This window comes from Capronia epimyces, assembly GCF_000585565.1.
Source record: "Capronia epimyces CBS 606.96 chromosome Unknown aczIQ-supercont1.3, whole genome shotgun sequence".
Taxonomy (NCBI): domain Eukaryota; kingdom Fungi; phylum Ascomycota; class Eurotiomycetes; order Chaetothyriales; family Herpotrichiellaceae; genus Capronia; species Capronia epimyces.
Genome location: NW_006912906.1, coordinates 1583801 through 1603677, shown reverse-complemented (window position 1 = coordinate 1603677; position 19877 = coordinate 1583801). Strand labels below are relative to the sequence as shown.

At 54.4% G+C, this 19877-nt stretch overlaps 7 protein-coding genes across 7 annotated transcripts; 3 read left to right on the top strand and 4 right to left on the bottom strand.

Moving 5' to 3' along the window:
* Window positions 1–2622: 2622 nt before the first annotated feature.
* On the top strand, window positions 2623–3753 carry A1O3_03845 (uncharacterized protein; the record flags this gene model as incomplete). Its single annotated transcript, XM_007733980.1, has 4 exons — window positions 2623–2703; window positions 2760–2818; window positions 2889–3654; window positions 3712–3753. The coding sequence occupies 4 exons, from the start codon at window positions 2623–2625 to the stop codon at window positions 3751–3753; spliced, it is 948 nt and encodes a 315-aa protein (XP_007732170.1).
* A 728-nt stretch (window positions 3754–4481) lies between these two features.
* On the bottom strand, window positions 4482–5834 carry A1O3_03844 (uncharacterized protein; the record flags this gene model as incomplete). The annotated part of the gene is made up of 1 exon (XM_007733979.1): window positions 4482–5834. One exon carries the CDS (start codon window positions 5832–5834, stop codon window positions 4482–4484), a length of 1353 nt encoding a protein of 450 aa, XP_007732169.1.
* Window positions 5835–6903: 1069 nt separating this feature from the next.
* On the top strand, window positions 6904–8616 carry A1O3_03843 (uncharacterized protein; the record flags this gene model as incomplete). The annotated part of the gene is made up of 3 exons (XM_007733978.1): window positions 6904–8000; window positions 8139–8189; window positions 8319–8616. 3 exons carry the CDS (start codon window positions 6904–6906, stop codon window positions 8614–8616), a joined length of 1446 nt encoding a protein of 481 aa, XP_007732168.1.
* Window positions 8617–11800: 3184 nt separating this feature from the next.
* Window positions 11801–12910, top strand: A1O3_03842 (uncharacterized protein; the record flags this gene model as incomplete). The annotated part of the gene is made up of 1 exon (XM_007733977.1): window positions 11801–12910. One exon carries the CDS (start codon window positions 11801–11803, stop codon window positions 12908–12910), a length of 1110 nt encoding a protein of 369 aa, XP_007732167.1.
* Window positions 12911–13242: 332 nt separating this feature from the next.
* Window positions 13243–14454, bottom strand: A1O3_03841 (tRNA(His) guanylyltransferase; the record flags this gene model as incomplete). Its single annotated transcript, XM_007733976.1, has 3 exons — window positions 13243–13706; window positions 13853–14247; window positions 14351–14454. 3 exons carry the CDS (start codon window positions 14452–14454, stop codon window positions 13243–13245), a joined length of 963 nt encoding a protein of 320 aa, XP_007732166.1.
* A 463-nt stretch (window positions 14455–14917) lies between these two features.
* A1O3_03840 (uncharacterized protein) lies at window positions 14918–18174 on the bottom strand (the record flags this gene model as incomplete). Its single annotated transcript, XM_007733975.1, has 2 exons — window positions 14918–18074; window positions 18131–18174. The coding sequence occupies 2 exons, from the start codon at window positions 18172–18174 to the stop codon at window positions 14918–14920; spliced, it is 3201 nt and encodes a 1066-aa protein (XP_007732165.1).
* A 623-nt stretch (window positions 18175–18797) lies between these two features.
* On the bottom strand, window positions 18798–19604 carry A1O3_03839 (transcription initiation factor TFIID subunit 9B; the record flags this gene model as incomplete). Its single annotated transcript, XM_007733974.1, has 1 exon — window positions 18798–19604. The coding sequence occupies one exon, from the start codon at window positions 19602–19604 to the stop codon at window positions 18798–18800; it is 807 nt and encodes a 268-aa protein (XP_007732164.1).
* Between the last annotated feature and the right edge of the window lie 273 nt (window positions 19605–19877).

Genomic DNA, 19877 nt, shown 5'->3' with positions numbered 1-19877 from the left:
TAAGCCCTTCCTTAGCCATGGGAGATCACTGATCAGTAATGACAATGACATTGACTGCGGTTGGAAACCTTGGCCGGTTTACTCATCAGGAACGAGTACCTACGTCGTTTTGAATCGGTCCTTCTGTCGACGCTCACGATCCCTTCTTTACGTTAGTATTTAGTACGTGACAGCACTCTTTGGAGGGGGAGGGCCAGCGTATGATGCCAGTAATGAATGGTGTTTTGGATGTTGTATCATTGATATTTGCTCTGCTCGAGTCGCTGTTAGCTTGTCTCGTCGACAGGTCGGCCCCGGGGCTGCAAGGGATGTACGATAGAGAGGATTTGACATGTCCTACCGACCCTTCTTTTCCCGCCCAGGCTGACAGAGAGTTGTGACATCAGGGCTGCTGAGCTAAACGGACGTGGTATGTATTGTAAGGTAGGTAGTTTGGCTCAGACTCATGTGCGGCAGGGCAGAGTGAGGCTTAGGCCCCATGAGATGAGCTTGGAGCTTGACTGGGTCAAGGTCCACCAAATGGGTGCTGCTGACTCTTTCTCTGTTTCTCTGCGTCGTGAGGGTCGCCGGCTGAGGGTGCGCGTACACATCTTCAATTCTCCTATTCTCCGGCTCTGGTTGATGACCTCTGGTTGATACCTCTGGGTGAGATATGAGGGCCTGACTCCCCAGTCACTCGACATCTTTGCAAGACACCACCACTGATGGCTGGTCCTGTTCCTAGGGCTCTGGTTCTGGTTCTGGTTCTGGCTCTGGCTGGCCTTGGACCTTGGGAGCTGTCTGTGTCCGACATTCTCGCCAGTCGCGCCCTCGACGTCGACATGCTGCTCGCGGGTGGCAGTGGCAGTGGCATCAGCACCCTGTCCACGGCTGTAGATTTGACGAGGGACGTGACCAAAGCAGCGAGGCAGAGGGACCTTTCACTCTCGCCTACCTGGGGGCTCGCCCTTTGGTCCTGACACAGGATGGATGACTTCCCATCGTTCCCCTGCGATCGTCGGTGTTCTGTACCCCTGAGGAGAAACCTGGGGCAACATCTCTGCTCGACACTGATCCAAGCTGACACTGGGACACTTTGCAAGTTGCCAGTGTTCGGTGCATCCATGTGGGTTCAATGTCAATCGACTGACGAGTGAAAGCAGAACTGGGTCTATCCCAATAATGAGCCATCTGATGGGCAGACACTGGCCAAAACGTTCCTTCTTGCCCATGAAAGTGCCGTCTCCCAGGTTGGCCTCAAGATGCCGTCTCCCAGGGTGGCGAGGTTGTGGCAAGGGTTGGACCGGCTCTTGTCCAAGTCCATAATAACGTCCAGAACTGAACCATCCACATTCCCATGCAACAAGCGAGTCGAGAATGCCACCGACCAACGGTGGTTTTCTCGGGCTGTGTGAACGAACGCGCACAGATGTCGGTATACCTCTCCTTTGGGCCTCTTCATCGATGAGATTGAGTGGCTGCCACTTGGACTTACCTGTTGTTATCTCGGGTGAGTGCTGTTCGGCGCCTGATATTGCGCGACGCAACACAACATTTCTCCCTCCTATCCCTTCTTTGGCTTTAATTTTGATCAGGGCGCCCTCCAACACGGCATCACAACATAACACTTTGCTTGGCGAGACCCGAGCACCTCAACACTTGCCCCTGCCGCGTATTAAATGCGGTGATATATTGCAATTGCAGATTTCTCCTCAACAATCCATAGGATTAGTTGGGGGTTCGAGCCTATCTCCTTCTCCTGCTATCCTTCCTTGCCTGCCCGCTCTCAGAAGGGTTCTGATTACTTGAAGCCCAGCCCCTAAAAAGGCTGTGTAACAGGCTGATTCGAACCCTCTTGAGAGTCCTCAGGAAAGGAGGGACGTAGGATGAGATAGACTCGGCCTCTGGCCCGGCCCCCCTCCCCCTTCCTCCCCTTAAAAAACCAGATACGTTGTTCTGGCTTCACGTCTCTACGAGTTCCCTAGGTCGGGAGGGCTCGTAGGGCCGTGTTTTCGCTGGAATTCCTCTGTTCAAGTCTTGCTTGTTTCCCTCCCTTTTTTGTTCGGTTCAGCACAGAGGGCTTTGGTTGGTTGCCTTTCCTTTCTACCTCTCAAGGCTTCACTATAGAACAAACGGCCCACGCAGTGCACTCACCGTATTGTCCTTCAATTCAAGGGCAATCGGTTCATGGTTGCCCAGCCCAAATCAACTCTCGCCTACCTACACCAGCCCTCTTGTTGCCCACCCAGCACTACATGTAGTTGATAGTTGATGCTTGTTCTGCTGATGTGATGTTGATGTCTGATGTCGATAGTGACACGCCAAGATTTATGCAGCACGTGACTGTCTAATTGGTTGCTGTGCACTGGGCCAGCTCCTACGCTGATTGGATGCGCAGCTGCGCCGGCCGGTTGTGCGGCATTTTCTGCCTGCTCCGCCCGGTTCATTTTCGCTGGGCTGCATTGGCCGGAGCTCTAAACTCCAACTGAGGTTTATCTCCATCCCCCTGTGAAGACAGAAAACAGAAAAGAATTTATCACCGTCTTACTCTCTCTGCACATCCCTCGTCTTGAGCAATACTGGTCCATCCAGTGCACTCTCTCCTCTCCGTTCTAGATTTCTTTGTTGCGTTAGTCATTCGCCATGGCCGCCGCCGCCGCACCCAAGCTCCTCGAGACGCCCGCCGAGCCCAAGCTCTCCGGCCTCGGGCTGTACAGCAGATTCGTAAGCTGCCATTGTCCTCCACGACCGCAGCCTCATTACTGACTGACCTGATCTAGGCCTTCGCTGGCGCTGTCTGCTGCTCCATCACTCACGGCTCTCTGACTCCTGTCGATGTGTAAGTCTCCTCCCGTCTGACCTCCTTTCTCCTCCACCCTCGACGAGCTTGCGACCTGACCATCTACCAGCGTCAAGACGAGAATCCAGCTCGACCCTGTCACCTACAACACCGGCTTGATTGGCGGTTTCAGAAAAGTGATCCAGACTGAGGGTGCCGGTGCTCTTTTGACCGGTGTCGGCCCAACCTTTGCTGGTTATTTCCTGCAAGGCGCATTCAAGTTCGGAGGTTACGAGTTCTTCAAGCAACAGGCCATCGACCTCCTCGGTTACGACACAGCGCGAAACAACCGAACGGCCGTCTACCTTGCCTCCTCTGCCGCTGCCGAGTTCTTCGCCGACATTGCTCTCTGCCCCCTGGAGGCCACCCGTATCCGATTGGTGTCCGACCCTACCTTTGCCTCCGGTCTCATCTCTGGTTTCAGCAAGATCTTTAAGAATGAGGGTTTCGGTGCCTTTTACAGCGGGTTCGGTCCCATCTTGTTCAAGCAGGTTCCTTACACTATGGCCAAGTTCGTCGTGTACGAGAAGGTGGCCGAGGCCATCTATGGCAACTTCGTCGACCAGAAGACCGCCTCCGACGGTACCAAGACCGCAGTCAACCTGGGCTCTGGTCTGATCGCCGGTTTCGCTGCTGCCATTGTTTCTCAACCCGCCGACACCATGCTTTCCAAGATCAACAAGACCAAGGGTCTGCCTGGTGAGAGCACCACTTCCCGTCTGGTCAAGATCGCCAAGGAGCTGGGTTTCCGTGGCAGCTACGCTGGTATCGGTGCTCGTCTGTTCATGGTGGGTACTTTGACCGCCGGTCAATTCGCCATCTATGGTGACATCAAGGTAAGCCTCGCCTAACCCTCCATTACACATATGATGTAAGCTAAACTTGACGTACAGAGAGTCCTGGGCGCAACCGGGGGTGTCGACATTGGAAAATAGATCCGGAACATTCAAAGGTGATCGGTCCGACCGAATTCGTCTCAGGTTACGGTTTCAATGCATATTCAGACTTCGCGGGCGGATCTTTCAGCGTGCACACCGCATTGCGAGACGACACATGGCCATTAGAGACACTGCACATTTCTAGACGGTTCGGGTCTGGCACTACCGGATAGACGGTGCTGGACCTGGACTTGGAGCTGGACAAGCAACTTGGGGGAGCTCTGCAGAATTGCGCGGAAAGGAGATAGAGTTTCGAGAAGGGAATTTTCTTCTTGGAAGACATCCAAAAGGCGACTTTGCAGATAGACTGGGCGCTGTGTACCAACAATTAATGGCATCATTGTGTTTTTGTTGGTCCCATTTGAGATTCTCCTCCCTCCTTTTGATCGTGTGTCGTCTTACCAGTGGAACAATGCTTTTCAGCTTCTGGCCTTGACTTTGCCCTCTGACTCGACTGAGGTGTACGCCACATGCTACATACCATATGCCAGATATCTAGGAAGTATCTATCTAGTTAGATCAACGACAGCGCAGCGCAGCGTACCGAAATCAAAACAAGTCTCCATCTCAATCCTAGGTTCGCTCGCAGGACATTACCGAACGGTTTTCCCGCAGGGCTAGGAGAGAGAGAGAGACGACCCAGGTGTCTCTTGATCTCTTCTCGACACGCCGCAAGGCTGCGCGGCTGCGAGCACATTATGTACCATGCATGTATGACACAAGTACTAGAGTGGTTTCCGGCGAAAGGCAAACAGCGCATCGTCCTTGCCAGCATAGCTCGGCAGCGGAACCTGGCACACCTTTTCCCAGTGTGGCCGATAGGTCGCCATGTACTGGTCGACGGTCATGTCCTTGAACCCCGTGTAACCGTTCCCATTCTGCGTACCGGCCACGCAGACCACGGGGCCGGTGTAGGCGTCGAGCAGCCGGCGCGTCAGATCGGCCCCGACGATCGGGTAGACCAGCAGCAGCACGCGGTCCGGGCAGCCGGCGCGTCGGCGTAGGTACTGCACGCCGTCGGCCACCACCGTGTCGGCGATCCACGTCGTGCGCCATCGGCTCTGTCCGCTGTCCACGGCGACCACGTCCAAGTCGAAGCCGTGGCTGACGGAGAGCCGTCGCAGCATCAGCGTCCAGTATCCGTTGCCGCTGCCCATGTCGAGAACGGCGCCAGAACCAGAGGCAGAGGCAGAACCAGGGCCAGAAGCGTCAGAGCCCGAGCCCGCCGATATCGCAAGCTTCGCCACAATCTGCAGCGCCTCCCATGATGGCACCACACAGCCGAAATGGTGCATGTACACGGGTAGCACGTGGTGCGCGGTCTTGACCAGCGCGGTGTTGGTGTTGGGTCCGCCGTACTCGAGCGCATGGCACGCGTAGGCCCAGAAGTCGAGCGCCGGGTTCGCGTGGCCGAGTTTTGCGTTGGCGGGCGCCGAGTTGGGTGGCGTTTGTGCTTTGGCCTGCGCTTTGAATTTCGGCACGTTGATCGACTTGTCCAAATACCGTTTGCTGAAGAGATACTCTGCCACGGTGGCGCGGATGGACGACTTTTTCGCATTCGCAGCTAGCGATTTGAGACTGTTCGCCGACGACTTGGTCGGATCGAACAGTGAAACGTATGCTTGAATGTCGTTTTGCGGAGGATATCCCACCACCCGGAGCGAGGGATGGCCGGGGATCCTGTCGTCAAGGTTGTCGTCTGCGTTTGCACTTGCATCTTTGATGCCACTGCCACTGCCACTGCCACTGCCACTGCCACTGCCATCGCCACCGCTGGCTCCATCATGATTGATGCCGACAGGCTCCACGTACCACGCGTGCAGCCCGTTCGCTCGCCCAGCACGGATCGCCGCCTCGACCTGGGCCAAATTCACACTGGCCGAGGCATGGTAGGTGAAATTGTCGCCTGGGCTCAGCTCAAATGCCGTGCTGATGGCGGCTCGGAACTCGTTCCGGTTCAGGTGTTCGTGGATCTTGGTCCAGCGCTCCGCCTCCGCTTCGCTGACGTCGTCGAAGAGGTGCGGCGCTGTCCATGTCTTTGAGCCGTCAGTGCCTTCATTCGGCGGCGGTGGCGGCATGAGGCCTTGTATCTGTCTCTTGGAGCGCCCGCGAGTTGTGGTCGACTAGGTGACTAGTTGAGTGAAAGACAGCGCAGCCTTTCTGCAAGTACGCAGAACAAACCACAAACCCATGCGCTAGACGGTGTGTAAAGGTGCGAACCCTGTTTCAGCCAGCAGCTTCTCGGCCCAGCTGTGTCGGATAGAGGCGGCGTTCGCTGCAAAAGGTTGAAATTGAATACTACATGGACACAGGACGTGCCGGCACGATCGACGTTGGATGGACGAGGCTGCGTCTGGAATAATTCAATTGGAGGGGCGCCCGTCTGACTGAAATCTGCGGCCTAGACTGAGCTCCGTTTACTGCAGTTGGCCACTAATTATTTTGTCAGTCAGAGCCGCGAGAGTCCATGTCACGTGAAAGCCCCGTCTCAGTCTCAAGCTGCTTTAAGGGCCTCGATGCGGGGTCTCGCTTCTGCTGGTCTGCCTTCTGCCTGCCTGCGTCCCTGAACGGAGCTTTAAGTGTTTGGAACATTCACACAGCGATGATCGCAAGATCCATCCCGCTCTTCCTCCCGCGGGCTGCTCGCCTGGTTTACCGCCCGGCCGCGTCAGCCACGTCAAGCCTTTGCTTAGTTCCCCTACAACGGATAATGTAGAGATCCAGGAAACCCCCCAGCAAGAGGTACATATACTACAGCTTGATGTGCTCCGTACAATCCCGCCGATGAAACCAACCTCAGTTCGACCCAGATCACCCCACGGTCGGAGGGATGGAGCGGTTCGGCAATGATGATGGAGGATGTGGGGACAAAAGCTGGGGAAGACCACTTCAGCCTCGGATAACGGGGCTCAGCAGGCCTAGGGTCCGGGGAAGCTGCCCTGTTGGGCCCCTTAGCCCATTCCTCCTCTTTTCTGCCTCTCCCAATCTTCCCTTGGGGTCCCCAGTCTCCTGACTCTTCGATAACAAGTCAGAACATCAAGATCGTCCTCTGCTCTACTCAGACGAATGGAACCGACCTGCGATGTCTAATTAGGTCTTGAGCAAGAACAGCGCTCTGCCATGCCCATCATGGAAGCACCCGCCGCGATGTCTCGCAATGGCACTAGCACTGCTACCAACCGATCGCGCCAGAGAGACACCGACGAGACTCGAGCGGAAAGGAAGAGAATCCAGGACCGGCTGGCCCAGCGAGCCACCCGCGAGAGGACCAAGAACCGCATCGCTTATCTCGAGCAGCGCCTGAGCAGTCTCGAGGCCGGCGACAAGCACGGAGAAGTGGCCAACCTGACTCGGCTCATGGACAACCTGCGGAGTGACAATCAGCGTCTCCGCAATGCCTTGGTCAAGATGCGCAGCACCCTCGACCAAGCCCTGCTGACTACCGAGGACCCGTCCAGCAACAACAATGACGATGAGAATAAGGACCGACTAGCCATCAAGGCGTGTGGGTGCAACGTACAGTCCGAATGTGCCTGTGCCTGTGCACAAACACCAACAGCAGTGACCCCCACCACGCCGACTGCGTTCCAAGCCCCGACGACGCCCCCCTTTCCAAGCGTCCACAGTCGCCATGACTCGGTCTCGACCGCCACCACGGATGTGGCGGAGGTGATGGTCGCTGACACCGTCGACACTAAAGCATTCGACTCTGGCGTGGCCCTCGACGTGTCGCAGCCTTCGGACGACGGCGTGGCTGGGCTCACAGGCCTGGAAGACTTCTTCGACTTCAGCCCGACCTCGCTGCTAGAGGCGCTCGAGACGGGCACGGCGCCCTTCAGTGGCTGGACTTGGTCTGCCCAGACCCCGTCGCCGTTCGACTATCACTACCATTTCTCGTCATCAGATACGGCGATCAAGACTGCCCTGGACGTGGAAAAGTGGCACGTGTCCAACGGCGCCTTCATCACCTGTCTCGACGCTGTCAAGAAGCGCGCCTCCTCCACCGCCACCCTGGACCTGCATGTGCCATTCAAAGCCGCCATCTGGGGATGGGAAAGTGTCGGGCCCGAGGTCCAGCATCCCGTATGGAATGCCTTGCGCCAGGTCGACCAGCGCGTCTTCGGCACTTGGACCTCCAAGGCACAACGCATTGCCTTGATGTATGTCTGCCAAACGCTGATCCAGTACCGCGAGAACCCGAGCAAGGAGAACTTGGATAGAGTTCCTGTCTTTTTGCGACCGAGGTAGGTTGTGTCCAATGCGCGATCGTCCTGACCTCCCTTGCGCGAAAACCAACATTCGCCGCGACCTCCATTCACAAACCTCCAAGGTAGATGGAATGAGATGTAACATCGGCTGACGCTGGCGTGTCCGCTGCTCAGGCCGTCACAAGAGAAGATCCAACACCCGGCAGTCATCGACTTTTTGATCTGGTGCGTCATCTCACATCCACATCCACAACCACAACCACATCTACATTCATAACTATACTCCCTGCCCCTGTCCCCGTCTAGATCGAGCTTCAAGATCGGCTGTCTCTAACACCTTAGTAACACTACCAGGCCCGGCCTCCGCGACCGGCTTGTGTTTGAATACGAGAAATATACTGCGACGGGCGCCTTTTCCGCCGCCTATGTCGCCAACTTCCACTTCCACTGGCCGTACTCGGACCGCGACATCTTCGCCTATAACCCGCAGCACAACCGGTACGAAGTGTCGCCCATATTCTTGGAATACGCGTACAACTTCAAGAACTGGACCATGAAGCCCGGCTTCTTCAAGCATTTCCCCGAAATGCAGCATGACATTGCCGCCACCGAGGAGACGCTCGATCTTCCACGAGCCACTTGGACGGTGTGATGTATCGATGACAATGGTGAGAAGTGAGGCAAGATAGACCAGAAGAAATCGAAGCAATGCAAATGCAAATGCAAATGTAAAAGCAAATGCAAAAGAAGAAACATGGCTTCTCTTCCTTCCTTGATACAAGTTGCAACCACCATGATCAACATTGCTCGGCTGCGCGTCAGCTGGATTTCTCGATTTCCCACTATATTCATCGATGAGTCGAAGTGGCTACGCTCGCCACGCTCACCAAGCACTGCACAGTTCCACTGCCAGCCTACGACATCACACGGCAACAACAGCGCTCGAGGAGGGAGAGATGATGCTACCTAAGGCCTGAGGGAGAAATGATGCTACCTAAGGCCTGAGGGTGATGGTGATGGTGATGGTGATGGTGATGGTGTTGGTGATGGTGATGGTGTTGGTGATGGCGATGGCGATGGTGATGGCAAGTCGAGTATTGGTTGGCGCAGTGAGGACTCCAGACCTGCCAACTGCCAAACAAATGCAAACTTGCCAGGCGAAAGTTATGTGTGAAGATCTCAGATCGATGCCCTCACATCACACATAGTCTGCCATCTGGACACACGGAAGTTTGCTACAGCCCTATATCAGAAACACCACCAACAAGTGAGGGATGGCAAAAACACTCCACCAACAAGTGAGCCATCCCTCCTGCCCGGCCCCTGGGGCAGGCGACTTCCCCTACCTAGGATGCAATCGATTGGGCCACAGTCGAAAGTGATGTGCACATGCAAGAATCGAAGAAGGGAGGTGCTAGAAGAGTCGGTAAAGGTACTCGTACAACAGTCAGGTTGAACGTTCACCGGCCAAGACGCTGGGAGCGGGTGCCTTTTTGGTTTAGAAATCCACAATCCACGGCCAGCTCGGTAGAAGGAGCCATGTGCCATCATGCGTGTTTCCTTCACCTGTAGTTACATGTCTCTCTTTCTAGGGTACAATCAATCGTGCAGACTGCACAGTCAGTCTCGTTAGCAAACAGCCATTGCAGTCATCTAAAATACTTGGACTTGGGCTTCGGCCGTCCTCGACAAGACAGTACGTACAGACCCATGATTATTGGCAGTCCTATAAGACCACTTAGTACCAGTACCAATAGGTAGGTAGTAGACCAGTACCAGTCCCAATGCCAGTACTAGTACTAGTCAGTACCTTAAGGTAGGTAGTAGTCACTCATTGTCAGACTCCAAGGCAAATAGAGAAAGCGACTTGATCGTTGTACTGTAATCAGGCCCAGGCCCAGGCCCACAGCCACGGCCACGGGACAAACCAGGGGGCCTAGGATGAAGGCTGAGGTCTATGTAACTTGCATAAAAACATAGCTAAGATCCAATCTCGTGGCTTGCTCGTCAGAGGAATTCTGAATTTGCAAAAACTTTTTCCACCAGCCTCAGTATCAACTTTGATGTGATGATGAGGGTTGTGGGAAGTTAAACCCGATCGGTGTTGTAGGGTTTTTCCGTTCTTGACTGGTCGGTGTTGGTGGTAACCCGGGTTCGCAGGGTTCAAGTATCGAGTGGTTCGTTTGTTGTCGAGTTGTTATCAGTTGATTTATTGGGCCTAATTGTAATTAATTGTTTATTGGGCCTGAAACAGATCGCTTGTCAGTCGCTGATTGGCGTTAACCCGGGTTCGCAGGGTTATTTATGGGTGACAGTGAGAATTGAACTCAAACTCGAGGATCGGTCGCGGTCCGGTCGCCCAGTTAGTGACTCGGCCACTGCACTGGGGGTCTTTGCGTTATTGGGAGAAAAATCCGTGAATGCAATACATAGGCCTTGGATTTTTTGCTGCGGTGAATTCAAATGAGTTGGCGGTGGGAGTATTCTGCCGGCACACTCACCCTCAGCTTTAGAGGCAGCCTAAGTCTTTCTTCCCTCACCCTTACCCTTCGAGGCAGCCATTCTTCCCTCAGTGCTCGAGGCAGCCCAAGCCATTCTTCCCTCACCTTTCGAGGCAGTCGAAGCCCTTCCTTCTTCCCTCAACCTTCGAGGCAGCCTAAGCCATTCTTCCCCCACCCTTCGAGGCAGTCTAAGCCTTTCTTCCCTCACCCTCGAGGCAGCCCAAGCCCTTCTTCTCTTCCGGAACAGAAAGTCGAGCGGTCAGGCACACAACTGTTGCCACGCCATACTACATGCCGCTCCAAGTCAGCAAGCAATAGCTACAGCGACGTCGGGCATTTCTAGACACGGTCCTTTTTGCTCGCCTCAACCTCGTGGGCTTCAGTGAATTTGAAATATCACCCTGCCCCGCGCGTGTTGGGTTGGATTTGGAATCAGCTTGTCTTTTTTTGAAGGAGACGATGGTGGTGCTCTTTGCCTATCTCCAAGCGAATGGCGAACAGCACCATGAGCTAAGGTACTTACTCCTCGGTCCGGTCATCGCAGAGCAGAGCACTATCCCTAGGAATGATCTCTGTCCTCGGTCCGGTCATCGCAGAACACCATCTCTCGGAATGGTCTTTCGGGCGTGGCATGAGCATGAGCATAGCATAGCATAGCAGTCGGTGATGTATTTCGGCGGAATCATGATACGGAATGCTCGGGCCGGAGAAGATTCTACAGTATAGTACTCTGTATCTGTACACCTACGTCGTCCGTTGTCCGTCGTCTCTGTCGACGTACGTTGGTTGATGGACCTAATCTGCTTATATCAGCTGCGGATGTTGCCGCGGATCGGCCCGTCAACGCCGACATCAGCGAGCAAATCTAACTGGCTACTCCGTAGCCGAGGATTCGGGCGGGAAAAAAACAAAAATAAAGTGAGAGAGAGAGAGAGAGAGAGAGAGAGGCATGTATGCGTACTCATGGTACATAGTACATAGTACAGCATTAGATGCCCGCATGCGTCTCGCATCCCACCCCCGAAGGCGTCCCATTCTTCCATCGACATGAGCATCAACATGTTCTGATGGCATAGCACGTCAGGGTTGCCGGCGATATCTACGTCCCTCTCCCTCTCCATCTTCCAGACACGACAAAACACACATAACCCTCCCCAACGCAGCAAACACATACACAACCCCCCCCCGACACGGCAAAACAGAAACACAGCCCTCCCCGACGCGGCAAACACAAACAAAACCCTCCCCGACGCAGCAAACACATCCACAACCCTCCCCGACACGGCAAACACATACACAGCCCTCCCCAACAGCAAAACACATACAACCCCCCTTATGGACGCCCAGGCCCATCTCCTCTCGCTCGGCTGGGCTGGGCCCGGGCACTCGCTCGACTCGCGGCCGTACACACAAAAAGGCCACCGGGGACTCGCGTACGACCCCGCCAAGGTCGGCAACAACGGCAACGGGCTGGTGAAGCCGCTGCTCGTGTCACAACGCAAGGGCCGCTTCGGGATCGGCAAAAAAGCCCACGAACCGCCGGCCGGGACCGAGTGGTGGCTGAAAGGCTTCGAGAGCGCGCTGGGGAACATTGGCAAGAGCGAGAGCGAAAGGACCAGTGGGGCCAGTACGCCGGCCATAAGCCAGAGCCAACACAATATGAGCGGCAAACACGGCTCGCTGTATAGCTACTTCATCAAGGGTCCGGATATGGAGGGGACGATTGAAGACTTGGACGAGATGCAAGGGACGATTGAAAACGAAAACTTGGACGAGATGGAGGTGGAGCGGTCCCTGTCGTCGAAGAAGAAGAAGAAGAAACGAAAGAGCGATGTCCTTGACGACGACGACACCGACACCGCCGCAGTGGTGACCAAGATGAAAAAGAGCAGCAAAAAACAGAAGCGGGACGCCGTGGTTGAATTCGAACAAGTCAGCACCTACATGGCCTTACGCGACAAAGATAAACAGCGCAGGCAACGGCCCGAACGGCCCAGTCCTGTCGAGGAGTTCCGGCATGTCGGCGAGTATCTCGAGGCCAAGGCCAGGTCGGAGAGGAAAGACAAGGAAAAGAAGAACGAGGCTAGGTCGGAGCGGAAAGACAAGGAAAAGAAGAAGCAGAAGCGGAAGCGGACATCAGAAGAAGCACATGAGTCTGGGCCCAGCACGAGCACGACCACGCCGGCAGTTACAGAGGCAGAGGCAGAGGCAGAAGAGGGAGCCGAGACTCCTGAGACCAAGGAAGAAAGGCGAGAACGTCGACGGCTACGTAGAGAACAGAAGGAGGCTCGAAAGCCGACAACTGCGGTTGCGGCCGAGGCTCACCCGTCCGAGCGACTTCCAGAGGCGGAGGTCGAGGCGGCAGATGCGGCTGACAAGGCCGCTCGACGTGCAGAGCGAAAGAAGAGAAAAGCCGAGAAAGCGGCCATCCCAAAGCTGCAATAGCTAGTTGATGTATGACGTGCCTGGGCTGAAGTTTGTTCTATCACTATCGTAATGATCTTGATGACAGTGCCGATGATGTCCGTACGGGATTCTTCGAGTCCCCATAATCTATGAGATATCCATACGGGATTCTTCGAGTCCACATATCTATGAAGGCGTTGCCACGATTGCATAGATAGATATCTGGGTGAAGTGAATCAAAAAGACGTTCCAGACCAGTGTACGATAAAAGACGTTCCAGACCAGTCAGTGTACGATCAAAAGACATTCCAGACCCGTGTACGCATTATACGAATGTGAATATTCCTCTTAGGACGAATGTGACTGTTCTTCTAGGACTTTACATGGTCAACGATCAACTTTCCCGGCTTGCCACTCCTGATCCAAGGCCTGTGAAGCCAAAACTCGTCGCGGATGATATCGACATGGCTCGTGACGACCTTTGCTTTGCGCCTAATTTTCTTCATCTTCTCCGCTTGGGTCTTTGTGACGGGGCTTTGGAGCCCACGACTCTCATCATCCGCTCCCTCGATACCTACTTCATCATCCGCTCCCTCGATGCCTACTTCTTGCTTCGGCCCAGTGGACGGTTCGAGAGCATATTCTCGAAAGATGACGCTTCCCTTGCGGAACATGTCGGGCTCGTCGTTGTAGTTGATGCCGAACTTGGACCAGAGAATTTCGTTTTTGTCACTTGACACGCTTCCCTTGAGATGTTCCTCCGCCGCGGTGGGCGACATGCCGCCTTGTTGGACGAGGGCCCAGAAGGTCGTGTTGTAGAGATTGTTGATGTGACCTGTAGCATGGAGGTCAGTTGGTCTTGCGGTTGAGAATTGGAACATGGAGAAGGGAAGATGCCATCGCACATCAAACCAAGGAGAGAGGGCTCGAAGAACATGGTGCCGCATGTGCGATGCGATGGAAAGAGAAATCATCACGTACAATCGACCTGTCTCCAACTCAGATAATCTCTCAAATTCCCCCAGGAGGGATAACAAACGGCGCGCCCATCGAAGGTCGGCAGCATCGTAAGACTCAGTGCATCGCCACCGCCACCGCCATCGCCATCGCCGACCCCACCGCCACTCGCCTCAAACGTCGACGGCCAGAGCGCAACATACGCGGCCGTGAAGGTACTCACGACGGTGGTGACGAGCTTGGCGCAGCGCCGCTCAAACAGGTTCGTCGTCTTGTGGAACACAAAGCTGTATTCGTCCGAGACACCGTATGCGATGGTGATGTCGGGGATGGACGCTACGACATGGCTGGCCGCGAGGTTCATGAGGTTGAGGGCGCGCACATCGTTGGGTTTGGTGAAGTGGTAATGGGTGGACAGTCTGCAGGGCGCGCACGCATACCGGTCAACGTCAAACTCACAAAATCGCAAGGGAGTCTTCTGCCCAAATAAATGGACTAGACGGGCTTGAACTTTGAACGTACTTGTGAAAGCCTCTCCCGTCGATCCGGACCACAATCCACGTGTTGGGCAGTAAAACCTCGTCGCGCTCGAAGGCGCGGACGTACTCGTACTTGGAATTGGCCATTGGAGAAAATTGCCCGCGATGTTCGGCGACAGCGAGGGAGGCATCCTTCAATCCATCGATCAGTCAGTCATGTCGAGGCCAGAGACGAATCAAGAATATATTCGAATGTCAATCGGTCCTTTCGTTCACGTGTGAACAAATATCAGATGCTGCGCATGAGTCACGGATAATTCTGTGTGCTCGTGCTTATGCTTGTGCGTGGTGGACGAGGCGGAGGCAGAGGCTGCTGTCTCTGTCTGCCCACTCCTCAATGATGTGAGAGTCACAGCCATCTCGCCAAATTACCAGATTATGTATCCGTACTCCGTACCGCCAGAGCTTTAAACAATCTTGTATTTGTCCTTTGCAACCACTGCCAGATCAATATGGAATCCAACTGTTGATCTGTAGACTATCAATATATCTATTATTGCCATTGCCATTGCCATTGCCATCCCATTCCCATTCCCATTCCATGTCATTCTCATGCCTCATCATCGTCTCTCTCTTCCCCAGTCTCGCTGGCTCTTTCGCTACTCTCACTGATTTCGCTGGCCGTCAGATCTTCTCGGCCCCTCTTGCTCTTGCGCATGAAATTCCAATTACTCAACGAGCTCCGGCTTGACTTCTTGTCTTCGGCGCTTGGCGTGGTCGATGTACTCTCCAAACTCTTCCCAAGATGCTCGGTCGAACCCTGCTCTTCCTCATTCTCGCCGTTGGGCGCAGTCGCCTCTTTCCTAGAGAATAAACCTCCTTTGTCCTTCCAACTTCCAAACTTATTGCTGCTGGCTTTACGCGTAATCTTGGATATAAATGTAGGCTTGACCGGCGTGCTTTCAAACGAAAATTGCGCGCTGGTGGCCGACGCTGTGCGGTCTAGCGGCTCGGACTCGAAAGTCGAGACGGTATTGGTGATGGAACTCGTGTCCTTGGACTTGCGTGATTCGGGAGGAGAGGTGGCTTCCAATTCGCCCACTCTTTCCTTCGAGTCTTTCGCTCTCGATTTGTCTTTGGTCTTCTCACTCCTCTTACCAAAGAGCATGGTAAATGACGGGGCCGCTGGGTTTAGCTTCGGGGTGGAAGCTTGTTGTGACGATGCTGGACGGGTACCAATCGGCGCTTGCAACGGACGACTGGGCTTCTTGTCCGGTTCAATCACTTCTTCGTCCGCTGGGAGCGACAGGTTACTGGTAGATCCATAGACAAACGACGGACGGCGCGAGTGGCTTCGCGAAAATGAGTGTAGTGAACCCCAATCCGGAGCAAGAGGACTATTTCGAATCGGAGGTTTGTCAGTGTTCCAAGCCCGAAATTGACTTTCCAATGACGGTCGCGGCAGCTTATCGAACGAATAAGTGGAAGATGGCCGTGGCGAGGATGTCTCTGCTCGAAGACCAGGATCGAACGATCCAGATCTGGCAGCAAAAGGATCGTAACTCGCCGGGGCACCGGCAGATTTCCCGAATCCGAGGAAGGCACGTCGTGTCGAAGACAGCCGGGATGCTTCTTGGTCTCGTTCTTCGGGGTTCCCATTTCCGCGCAAGAGGGTCCCTGGGAAAGCCCAGTTCCCACCATAGCTTAACCGCCTTCTAGGCTGCGTGGTTGGATCGAACTCATCCATGTTTCTCGGAAATGATCGACTCTGGGTAGGTTTGAGAGAGCCGAGCAGCGGTGGCTGGTCAGCAAGAGTCTTCCCGCGTTGGCGGTTGAGGCCAAACATCGATGACATCGACATGTACTTGGGTTTACTGGGTTGCTGGATAGCCTCGTCTTCGTCGGTCGCTTCTTCTGCCCTGTGATCCGATGCTTGCCCAGAATCGGACAACTTTTCGGCTTCGATCGCCGGAGCAGAAGTCTGTAGAGGACTGGAGAACGACTTGCTCGACGAAGAGTGCGCAGAAGGCGTGTCGGTACGACGGGCGTCCTCTTGCAACATGGGTGAACCAATCGTGGGAAAGGGAGTTGTCCCTGCCTCCGACAGCCCCCGTGGCTGGCTTGGATCATCTGTGTCTGGGAGCTCATCTGAGGATTCGTCACCAAGGAGATCGGCTGGTAAGAGTGCGTCGGCTCGAGGACTCATGGGCATGGAGCTGGCTGCTTCAACGTCATCAACATGTGACGACGGGATTTCGAGCGGTATTGCCAACGTCATCCCGTTTTGAGGATTGAAATAGCTCGGAATCACGGTCGTAGGAGAAGCATTTGCCGCAGACGTATACTGGAATCCAGAAGGAAAAGGTTCTGGACCAGCAAATGGACCCCGCGGCGATGAGATGCTGCTGCCATGTGAGTTGGTGTGCCTCGGTCTCCGAACCGGTCGTATCCCACGGCGTAAAGCTTCCATGTCGAGGGTGGTGGTGGGCGCAAGAGCTATCGAGTTGGCCCATCTCGTCTCCAGTTGAGTGATTTGCTCCCGTGTGTAGCTGACCTGTTGGTTCGCCAGTTGCAGATCGCTCCACAGCCTTGCGTAGGTTTGCTGAAGACCATCAAATCTCGCTCGCCATCTCATATCACGTTCACGATCCAGGCGTTCCACTTCTCTTGTTTCATCAGTCTCGTCCTCAACATTGAGCTGCTGGCGCTCTTCTTCCAACGCCTTGATCTGAAGGGCCTTTTCTCTGTTGTCTTCCTCCAGCATCGCGACCTCTTTTTGCTCTTCTTCAATCTTCTTCCTGACCTCCCTCAACTCGCTTTGCGTTCTACGTTCGATTGCGGTCTTTTGTGTCTCGATGCCAGCCATCTCTTCCTTCATAGAGGCAATCTGGTCCTCCCATTTTGCAATTTCGTCCTTTCGTTTCCTACGCTGATTTTCCTTTTGTTGCAGGAGCCGCTCCTTTTTGGTCTTCTCGCTCTGGGCGGTCCGACTAGCGCTTTCCGCTTTGTGCACTTGCTTGCGCAAGTCATTGCTGGCCTCATCTCTCTCTTTCAAGCCCTGCTTCAATTCGTCACGACGCGCTTCGAGTTCCTTCAGAGAACCATCAAACTCTTTGTCTTCTTCCTGAATCTGCGCCTCCACAGCCTCAATGTCCTGTTGGACCTTTTGGAACCGCTGGGACAACTCGGCAAGATCGCCATCCAATTCGTCTTCGGTCCCTTTAGATGACCCATCTTGGGCCTCGATGACATGGTTGGCGGGCGAAGGCCGTCGTCCGGTCGTTCCTCTTCTACCCATCGGTTGTCCTCCACTCAACTCTCGAGTCATCGCTGGTGCGGCCAAAGGTGTAAGGGTCTGAGCACTGCGTATCGGGATCGCCCTGACAGCGGGTCCGGATTCGGAAGAGCCATCCTGTGAAGAAGTCGAAGATGGGCCCGGAAGCCGGACGTGTAGAGGCGCACTCGGCGTCTGAAAGGTACCAGCACTTATACAAAAAACTCGAATATCGTAGATGTGGCCAGGAATGAGGTTCGATATTAGAGCGCCCATCTCATTCTTTCTCGTGGTCCCTACCACCCTCCCATTAACTTCAATATGGTGCTCCTGCACCGAGGTTGAGGGTTCCGCATGTTTCCAGCTTATTTGAATCTCGCGCGACGAGATTTCTTCGAGGGTGACGACCGGGGTAGGTGGAATATCGAGGCCGAGCTTCTCCACAAGGACTTCGTTGGGAGTGGTGATGACTGAGTAGGCACGCCAGAGAAGCCTGAATGGTCAGCCATGTCCAAGAACAGTGGGTGTTGTTTTCCTCCAAAGACGTACCACGAGAATGCCCAGATGACGACCACCAGCAGAGCCAGAGCCATGCGGCCTTTGACGTTAACTTGGGGAGCGAGGAGGTGGTAGGCGTGGGAAGCCCAATCGAATGGCTCCTGGTGCCATCTAGATGAGTCCATCCACAAGAGTGGTATGGCAGGCATACGCTCAACGGAATGGTCAAAAGCACAAGAACTGTGTTCACAGTCAAAGGAAAGACATTAATAAGTTTGTGGTGTTTTGACACATCCAGTGGGCTCCGCAGTCGCCTCGATGACACCGCAGAAACTCTCACCAGATTGATTTTCCCGCTCGAGCCTCCGAGCCTTGGCGGGGTCGACAAAGAAGATGGAGTCACAATTCCAAAGACAAGCAGCACCGATATATACTAATATGATGATATAGCTGTGTAAGATAGGCATGTGGCTTTGAGCATAGAAGGGCTTCAGAGGGCCCAGGTCACACAACAGAAAGCCTACAGACGTGATGCAACTTCGTGAGGAAGTCGCCACCGGCAACCCAGAAGGCTTTGGAAGTTACAGACAGCACTTGGAAACCAATTCCATGTATCCGCATGTGCCCCGGGGTATCTTAGTATGATTCAAATCGACAGTAATGCCACTCCAGAAAGTCCCATTTTCGTTTGCGCGCCTGTTCCTGTTCCTGTTCATGTTCAACCGTCCATCTCCGCATCTCCATCCTTGTCACCTTCCCCTGCTGCGTCGTCCGGACCAAAGACATCCTCCATCGTACCCAAGCCTTCTTCATCCTCGTCGCCTGATCTTTCATCCATCTGCATCAGGTCCTCTGGCTCCGGCCGAGGATCTTCCTCGGAGTCAAGGCTTTCTTCTCCTTCGCTGTCCCATTCATCCTTTAAGCCCCAGCCGACGCCCGTAAGACAGAACTTCTCATGAGGGAGTCTGACGCCTCCTATCAGAGGACCGCTCTTCTCTCCATCCCTGGCCTGGGTATTGAGTGATATCCGGTTCCTCTCGTCGGCCAGGGTCTTGAGAAATTCTTTGGGTAAGCTGCCTTGAAACTGGTGTCCCACCCTCGAGCCTATCGACATGCGTAATGCCGCTAGACTTACGTCGCCTTCCTCATTTTTGTTCTGGTGTTGTTTTGTCCCTCTTCCCTTAGATGAAGTTCCCACGTCTGTTTGGTCGTACGCCTCATTTTGAATATGCAAAGCGTCAGTTAGTACAGAGTTGGTGTATCGATATGCGAAGTCCATGAGCTGTAACGGGACGCGTTGCTGGTAGGCGCTGACGCCATGGGAAGCGAGTAATAGGTGTATCAGACGGTGGTCTCGAGGTCTCTTTGCACTTCCATTATCGGACAAGGAGGTCAAGGGCTGAGAGAGGAGTGCTTCGACTTGTGGTTGAGTAGTGGCTTGGGAGGGTTGAGAGGGTTGTGGAGCTTGCGACGACGGTTCTGCAGGGGGAGTAAGAGGACCAGGAGGGTTTGCTGGCGAACTCATACTGCGCAGGCGGGAGGAGGGAACGGCTTCAGGAGATGAGTGATGTGGGCGGAAGTATTGATAAGGGCGGAAGTATTGATGAGGGCGTTGCTGCTAGATAGACACCATGGCGACAGGCTGGTGGGTGTCGAAGGCAGTAGAAGGCCGGATGTCGAAATGGTCTGTAGTCACACTGACCTCTTTCTAGAGGCAGGAATACAATATACGAGGAGAGTAGGACTGTTGAAAGAAGAACATTTGTTGTCTGCGATGGCCGTAGGCGGGATGAAGACG